This window comes from Chlamydotis macqueenii, chromosome 6 (assembly GCF_036417535.1).
Source record: "Chlamydotis macqueenii isolate bChlMac1 chromosome 6, bChlMac1.mat, whole genome shotgun sequence".
Lineage (NCBI taxonomy): Eukaryota > Metazoa > Chordata > Aves > Otidiformes > Otididae > Chlamydotis > Chlamydotis macqueenii.
Window position 1 is genome coordinate 40,719,549 of NC_141561.1, and position 8,192 is coordinate 40,727,740.

Below are 8,192 nucleotides of genomic sequence, written 5' to 3' on the forward strand. Positions count from 1 at the left end.
ATACTTGATCGTGGGGAGATGGGGAGTGACCATGGAAATCTTTTGTGCCACACAGAGGTTTGCTGCTCGTCGTCTCGTGGCAAAGCCCTTGAACGAGCTGTCACACGTGAGGGCGAGAGGTGCATTTTTCTTGCCCAAAAAGACATCTTGTGGATTTGCTGGCTGTTTCTGTGAGGACCAGGGGCTGTCAGCCGTACACTGCTGTCACAGTTCAGCCCCACACGGGACCAAGCTACGCAGTCTCTCACTGATCCCCCAGCCTGCGAGGAAATGGGGGAGATGGAATAGAACAAAAAAAAAAAACAAAGTAGGATAATAAGAGAGAGGAAAAAGTCTTCCCCTACCCCTGCCTGTTCCTGGGCTAAAGTTCATTCCAAATTATCTCAACCCCCTCGAGCAGCACAGGGGGAACAGGGCATGGGGTCTGCGCTCAGTTCGTCACACACAGTTTTCCGCCGCTCCTTCCTCCTCGGGGGAAGAACTCCTCACATTCTTCCTGTGCCCCGGCGTGGGGTCCTCCCCGGGCTGCAGGGGGATCTCTGCTCCTCCGTGGGCTCCCCGGGCTGCGGGGGGATCTCTGCTCCTCCGTGGGCTCCCCGGGCTGCGGGGGGATCTCTGCTCCTCCGTGGGCTCCCCGGGCTGCGGGGGGATCTCTGCTCCTCCGTGGGCTCCCCGGGCTGCAGGGGCACAGCCGGCCTCACCATGGGCTGCACCACGGGCTGCAGGGGAATCCCGGCCCACAGGCACTTTTCTCTTCCTCCTCCTTCTTCACTGCCCTTGGGACCCGCAGCCCTTCCTCTCACCAGAAATCCTTCACAATCGGCTCAGGCAGACGCCTCTCAGCTTCTCTTCACATCTCCTCTCTTCACTTCTCCTGGCCGAGTTGGGCCCAGGCGGCCACTGGCGAGAGGACAGAGATTGAGGCCTGCCAGGCCCACCAGGCTCACGCCTCCATCTCTATACCCCCCCTTCTGCTTCTTCACTTTGTTTTTTTTATTTTCCCCTTGTTAAAGACATTACCACAGAGGCATTAGCACTGTCGCCAATTGCCTCGGCCTTGCCCAGCGGCAGGTCCACCCTAGACCCGGCTGGGCCCACCGCACAAAGGGGAACCTTCCAGCAGCTCCTCGCAGCAGCTTCCGCTGTAGCCCCCCCGCTACACAAAGCCAGCGCAATTACCCTACAGATATTTTTTAAAAAATAAATGCCCTTAGTCTGTCCCTTCAATGTGACAGACACAGGGTCGACTACAGCAAAACCCTCGGCAGAACTGAGAAGGTGGGGCCGAGGGACGCAGGCGGAACGCGAGGATGCAGCGAGCACGGCCAGCTACGCCCCTCTCGCACGTGGAGCTTCGTGTCTGCGGGAGGACTCTTTGCCAGTGACGGCGGCCGTTGAACCAAGGGCCCAAGGACAGCGCACCCAGAACCTGACTGCGCGTTGCTGTGTCCCAGAGCATTAATCCAAGACGTTCAAAAGCAACACGAACGAAGCCCATTCAAACGCGGTGCCCTCACTGGAGCAATGTTATTTACAATACGTAGGGAAACATCATTGCTACCGTGAGAATACCGATTTTGTAGTGAGCGCAAAAAAGGGTTTGTGCTGCGAGGCGGACTCGGGGGTCCCCAGGGCGGGGCATGATGCAGTGTGTCACAGGGCCCTTGGCGATACAGCTGTTGGCGTCAAAGGGAGCACCCCACAGTGCCTGGAGGGCGCGACGGGACAGGACGGGACGGAATTGGGGTGCAAGGAGCTCCTGTGCAGCCACCTTGTTCCCTGCCGACCCACGTCCGTGGTGCTTTTCCGAGGCGTCTCTCGTCCCTGGGACAGGAGCCCTCGCGGCCAGGCCTCAGCGGGATGGCGGAGAGACCGCCCAGCGAGCCCAGGCTGGCCTGGCTTGGGAAGGAGGAGGAGGAGGAGGAAGGTGCTGGGGCTGCCCCAGCACGGCAGCCTGATGAGGTGGAGGAGGTCCAGTCGCTGCACGCAGGTGAGTGGCTGAGCTGGGACACAGGGCTCGTGGCTGCTGCCGCCTTGGCCCCATCCCATCCCCCGTGGCCATTCCCACGGGAAGAGGGTATGGGGCTGTTCCCCACGGCTGGGCTCCGGCCATGCTCCATCCACTGGGCACCCCCAGCCCCAACACGTGGGCAGAGAGACGGGGGTCAGCGTCCCCACCAGCCCCTGCCCCGGGACTGGCCCTGCCCGGGCAGCGCGGGGCTCGCCTCTGTTCTCCAGCCTCTCCCGCAGCCCCTCAGCTCTGCCTGTGCTCTGTCTTTGCCACATCCAGGCTGGGACTTGTCGGAGGAGGAGCAGGAGGACACCCGTACCCTCTCCTACTGGACAGCACAGGTACCCACAGCCGTACCCGCCTGGGCTGGGGCTGCTCTGGCTGCTCAGCCAAGCACTGCCGTCAGGGCACTTGGGGTGACATCTCTCTCTTCCCCACCCTTCCTTCTCCTGCAAATGTTTTAGGAATCCCTCAGCCTCACTGAGCAGGAAGGCACCACTGTCACGGCCGTCAAGGGCAGGGCAGACTCTGAGTCCTGCAATGCAGAGGCTTGTGCGGCCGTGCTGGATGTGCCTCTGGAAAGTGACACCTCCTGCTTGGAGCATAAGTGGCCTTTGGCCGGGGCTCGAGCTCCCCAGGGCTTGTGTGCCCCCTGACGCCGGCTCCCCTGGGCACCCAACAGCCTTTTAGGCCGGCACAGTGCGGCGGGAAGGGAAGCACATCCCGGGGGCAGCTGGGGAAATGGCTGGCTCTGGCAGCACTCCATCTCTCAGCCGTGTCTCCTCCAGGTGCCCGGGACTGTGAGGCGCATCTACCGGCGGCTCACGTCCAGCACGGATGTGTCTGCCGAGGAGCAGTGGGACAACACCCTTCAGGAGCTGACCCACGCGCACCCCCGGGATGTGGTGGTGACCCTCCTGCGCTGTGCCCCATCGTGCGACAGGTACGGGGCACACCTGCCTTGAGGGCTCAGGGCTCACCAGCCTCTGTCGAGCCCGTCCCACGGGGGCTGCCAGACAGGCAGAGATTTTTGGGGCACTGCTGACCCTCCGTTTCCCAGCCCTGACATCCCAGCCCACAGCCCTCTGCCACGCTCCCTCCCTGCCCCTCAAGGCACCGGTGCTCGGCCGCCTTCCTGCCCGCAGGGGCAGGCTGGCAGCCGGTGGTTGCCCAGGCCAGGGCGCTGTGGCCGAGACCCCGCTAACACAGAGCTCTGGGCCTGCAGAGCTGCTGCGGCCATGTGGAGGGCGATGGTCTCCTCGGGCAGGACTGCGGAGAAGGTGCTGCTGGAGCTGCTCTGTGTGCTGGAGGACTGGCCAATGCACAGCACGTCCACCTCCGATGGGGACAGCACGGGTGTCTTTGCCCTGGCCGTGAGTTTCTGGACTGTGCCTCTCCGGGCGGCTCTCCACGCTCCCCTGCATCGCTCTGTCTCAGCGTGGGCTGGAAACCTGGCTTAGGGGCAGGCTGAGGGGGCACGAGGCCACATGTTCCCCCTGCGTCTCCCACGGCCCAGGCCAGCGCCCGAGCCTCCCCCTCCCACGCTGGGGCCCCGCCACAGGGATATTTCGGCACTGAGTGCTCTCTCTGGGTGCTTTGTTTTCTGCAGGCAACCAGGGCGCTGCGGGAGATCCTCCGACTGCCCGGGTGCCCAGGGGCATTGGTGATGCATTTCCCTCGCCTCTTCCTGCTTCTGCTCTTCCAAATTTTCTTCATCACAGAGCAGATGCCAGGGAAGGTTGAAACCTTCTGGAGGGAATGCCGGGAGGAAGATGGCCTTCCCACACACCCTAAAAGGTGCCCCATCCCAGTCCTCCCGTGCCCCCACGGCCCTGGAGCTGAGGCCAGGGCTCCCGGTGTGACCTGGCCTTTGCTGTGCACACAGGTTTGCAGTGCTGACTGTCAAAGCGCTGCTCTGCCGCGTTGGCTATGAGAACGTGGTGTTTGACGTCCAGCGGAAGCATGGCTGGGACACGCTCCTCAACGCTGAGACCCAGCACTGCGCAATGGGTCTGCTGGCCAGGTGAGAGCCCCCTTCTCCCCACCCCCCCGCCCATTTCTGCCCTGCAGACGGGGCGCCCCACACAATCCCCTTGGTCGTGGGTGAGAGGGACTTGTCAGCGAGGGATGGCCCAGCAGAATGGAAAAGCCTGGGAGAGGTGGGGGCACAGGAGCAGCCACCTCCCAGAGCGCCAGCGTCACCTCCGGAGGGGCCTGGGCTGACGGCAGGGAGCAGGGGCTCTGTCTGCAGGCAGCCCCAGCGAGGGCAGCCCGCCGATGCAGGGCAGGAGGCAGTGAGGGCCGGGGGCAGAGCCTGGGGGTGATGAGTCGCCCGTGGGCTGAAAGGGGTCTCCTCAGAAGGGAAGGCTTTGGGGCAGGTAGGGCGTTTTTCCAGTTCTTTCCCCAAAAGGAGCCTCCTGGTTTGCGAGCGTAGCTCGGGACCAACAGTTCCTTACCCCCTCCACCAGAGAGATGCGTATTTTATCCACACGCTTCCGTCGCTGGATTGCAAACTACCTGGTGGAGCTGCTCAGCCGGAAGGAGCCACGCTGGGAGATGCCCGCCATGATATTCCTTGTGGAGGTGAGCCAGACGGGGAGCGCTGCCTCGCTGAGCTGCCTCCCACCACGCTGCCCTGTGGCAGCAGCAGCTGCGGGGCAGCCCAGCCGATGGAGCTGGGGCAGAGGGGGAGCTCTGGCGAGCGATCAGAGGCTGCCGAGGGCTGGGAGGCACAGCGGAGTGGGCGAGCGACCTGCGCCATGTGCCCCAGGGGCTCTGCAGCCGCTGCTGCCTTTGGGCTGGGCTGCCTGGGACGGCGCCCGTGCCCTCTGCTCCTGGCTGGACCCAGCCCTGCGTGGTGCTGGGTGCCGGCCAGGCACCCCTCTCACTGCTCCGTGTGTTTTAGTTCCTGGCCTACCCTGACATAAGCAGCTGGGGTGACCAGATCCTGCAGCTCGCCCCAAGGTTCCTGCACAGCGAGTGCACAGTGATGCGTCGCCTGGTGCTCAGAGGCCTCGTCGAGCTCTGCAAGACCCCCGTGATGGTGAGCAGGGGGCAGCCGGCTGAAGCTGTGCTGGCGACGTGGGGCTGGGCATGGGGTGCTGGGTAGCAGAGTCGCTTGGGCTTGGCTGGGCCTTGGGAGCTGTGGTAGCTGCTCCCAACGCTCCTGCCTCCCCGTTCACCTGCCCGAGTCCTTCGGGGCAGGCCTTTGCACCTGGGTCCCGAGGCAGCAGCGTGGGCTCAAACTGCTGCAGTGGTTTTGTCCGTGCAGCCTTTTTGGGCTTCACAACACAGCACTGTGTTCCACACAGGTCCAAAAAATGCAGTGCCTATTTCCGAGGCTCGTATTGCTACTTCAGGATGCAGACACCGAAGTGGTTGAGAAGACCCTGTCTGTGCTCAGCGAGATGCTCCTGGCAATGGACGTCCAAATTCCCAGCAACATCGCGCTGCAGCTGGCTGAGCGGCTCCGGCCACTCTTCGACAACGTAAGGCTTTGAGCCCCCCACCACGGGTGCTGGCTGCTGCCCAGAAACTTTGTGCCCTGTGGCTTTTCAGACCCATGATGTGTGGTGGGCCTGGAGCAGCTGGTGCTCAGCTCTTGCCCTCTTCCTTCATCCAGGAATCGAAGAACGTGCGACTGCTCTCCATCAAAGTCTTTGGATATGTGATGATGTCCGTAGAGCAGCAGGGAAAAGATCCACTGAAGGCGGAGGTGCACAAGAGCCTGATCCCGCTGCTCTGCCACTTGAATGACAAGAACCGGACCGTGGCAGAGGTGAGGATTTCTGACCTGCTGGGGTCCCCGCGGGAGGTGGCTCGGCTGCCTCCTGTCCCGGTGCCTCGCGGGCTGCAGCGCTCCAGCCTCCTCCTGGCCCTGGCTCCAGAGCAGCAGCTCTGGGGGAGCTCTGTCCCGCTGCCCCGGCAGCACCAGGTGCCCGGGTTGGGGGTTGTCCCACTCCTGGGCCCGGACACCGAACGCGCCGGCAGACACCTTTGTCAGCTGCTGCATCTTCCCAGCAGCGGCCAGGAGAGGCCCTGAGCCTTGGCCAGGTGCAGGGGACGCAGGTCCTGTGCCCTGGGCAGCGGTGCCATCTCCCAGTCTCTGCTGCTCTGCAGGCCTCTTGGGAAACCCTGAATGAAGCCAGCAAGTTCCTGAAGAAGATGAATCTCAGGGAGGTGCTAAAGAGGCAGCAGATATGGGAGGTCGGCCAGTGCCTGGTAAGGATGGCCCCAGAGCCCCAGAGCCCCAGCGCCAGGCTGGACAAGCCCCCTGTCCGCACTGCCCAGTGTGTGGTGCTGGCAGCTGTGCCCCTGCCCACTGCTGCCAGCCTGCACCCCACGCACGCTGCCTTCCTCAGGAGTGCGGCCCCACGGGCTCTTCTCCAGGCTCCTCTTCCTCCCCAAGCCCGGCACCAGCCGGCTGCTGGCTGGGATTTGCCGTGGGTGTCCCGGCAGGGGAGGCCGGTCCTGCGTGCAGGTGCCGCCCGGCCAAGGGGGACATCCTGTGCCAACCTTTCCCTCCTTTCCCTTGCGCTCTCTCCAGCTGGCAGAGTACAGCAGCAGGGCAGACGAGTATCTGCTGCAGGCGCTGCAGTACCTGCAGAGCCCACAGGAGTCCATGCGAGAGGCGGCCATCAGGTTCATTGGTGAGCCACAACTCCCCGGGGTCCCTCCCTGCCCCACTGCAGCTTGGCCCCAGCCCCGGCTGCTGCAGCGGCAGCAGGAATGGGCTGTGGAGCCCCAGGTGCCCCACGCGGGGCCGGGGCAGCCGTGGGGCTCCCTGCCGCCCTCTCCCACCCCTGCCCTTGGCCGTCACGCTCGGGGACGGCCCCGGGCTCAGCCCCGCCGAGGGGAGGAAAGCGTGTAGCTGGGCTGATGTGGGGAAGCTGTGCTGCTGGGGCTGGCGGGACTGCTCATGGGCTGTGTGTTCCTAGGTCACGGCGCGCAGTACGGGAGTGGTAAGGAGCAGGTAAAGCTCCAGATCATGTACCAGGGTGAGTGAGCGCAGCGGGGTGTCAGCGGGGACTGTCGGGGGAGGAAAGAAGCTGGGCAGGGGGCAGCAATCCCTGCCCCGATCGGGAGGGCTCTGCTCCCTGCACAGACGATGGGCAGCGTGGGCAGAGCAGAGATGTCAGGGGCACGTGGGGTATTTTTGGCCAGCACCTTCCGGCCGATCCCATTGGCCCCTGCTCCCTCCTGGCCATGGGAAGAGCGGTGGGCTGGCCCTGGCAGGAGGGCTTCCTGGGGTCCCCGCGGATGCAGGCTCTGACCTGGCCTCTGTTCCTCTCTGTTCCAGCCCTTCGAGGCATGACAAGTGACCCCAGCCTCTCGGTCTCCAACCTGGCAGCTCAAACGCTGCTGGTGCTACAGGCTGCAGAGAGAAGGTCTGCCTCCAGACCTGGGCTGCTGCACAGGCTGTGGAGGAGGCGGCCTTCTTCTTCCGGGGCGCTGGCTGGCTGTGCTGTTGGAGCTGCTCCCAGGAGCTCCCTGTGCTGGACCACCTGAGCCTGGAGGGGGATGGCCTCTGAGAGCGGGATTGTGGAGAAGGAGCTGCCTTCTCCATGTTTTTAGGTTGTGAAAATAAAGGAGTGGAAAAGCCCTGCCCTGAAGAAACTGGGATACTCAGGAGAGAGTGACCAGTTTGTGCCCGCTGTCCCGCAGCTGGCGGCAGCACCGGACATACCCACAGCCCGTGGCCTGGCCGCAGGCGCCAGCTGCTCCGCCAGCCTGCGAGAGCAAGAGGAAAGGAGAGGAAAAGCTTTTGCTTCCCGGGCACGCAGCTCTGCAGCGCTCACGGCTCCCGTGGCAAGGAGTGGATGAGGTACAGCCCACAGCACCAGGCCATTTCTGTCCCTGCGCCACTGGCGCACAGCACTGGAGCTGCAAGAGCAGCTGCAAGAGTCTTTTGCAACAAGTGCTGAGGTGATTGAGGCCAGGTCACAGCAAAAGGTCCTCCAGTGGGTCCGATCCCTGTTCTGAAAGTGCGTTCACCTCTGGCGACCCAGGAGACTCTTTATCTGGCCCGGGTCTCAGTGCTGCAGAGGACAAGGTGGCGGCAGAATCTAGGAGAACGGCCCCTCAGGTCAGCTTCCGGTCTCCTTTCAGCGCCCGTGCAAACTCTTTTCCCGCCTTGCAGGAGAGGAGCAGCTCTGGTCCCCGCCGTGGGAACATGTATCCA

General features: G+C 63.7%; 1 protein-coding gene across 1 annotated transcript in view; it reads left to right on the forward strand.

Moving 5' to 3' along the window:
- Nucleotides 1–18: 18 nt before the first annotated feature.
- Nucleotides 19–8,192, forward strand: part of LOC147600271 (maestro heat-like repeat-containing protein family member 7) — a 9,245-nt gene continuing 1,071 nt past the window's right edge. The window contains exons 1-16 of the mRNA XM_086751213.1: nt 19–106; nt 2,291–2,352; nt 2,476–2,613; nt 2,797–2,954; nt 3,237–3,384; nt 3,621–3,808; nt 3,897–4,034; nt 4,480–4,594; nt 4,917–5,054; nt 5,371–5,499; nt 5,634–5,945; nt 6,131–6,232; nt 6,558–6,660; nt 6,949–7,008; nt 7,311–7,398; nt 7,676–7,835. Coding sequence (XP_086607339.1) covers nt 19–106; nt 2,291–2,352; nt 2,476–2,613; nt 2,797–2,954; nt 3,237–3,384; nt 3,621–3,808; nt 3,897–4,034; nt 4,480–4,594; nt 4,917–5,054; nt 5,371–5,499; nt 5,634–5,945; nt 6,131–6,232; nt 6,558–6,660; nt 6,949–7,008; nt 7,311–7,398; nt 7,676–7,835 — 2,127 coding nt within the window. The remainder of the gene's footprint in view (nt 107–2,290; nt 2,353–2,475; nt 2,614–2,796; nt 2,955–3,236; nt 3,385–3,620; nt 3,809–3,896; nt 4,035–4,479; nt 4,595–4,916; nt 5,055–5,370; nt 5,500–5,633; nt 5,946–6,130; nt 6,233–6,557; nt 6,661–6,948; nt 7,009–7,310; nt 7,399–7,675; nt 7,836–8,192) is intronic.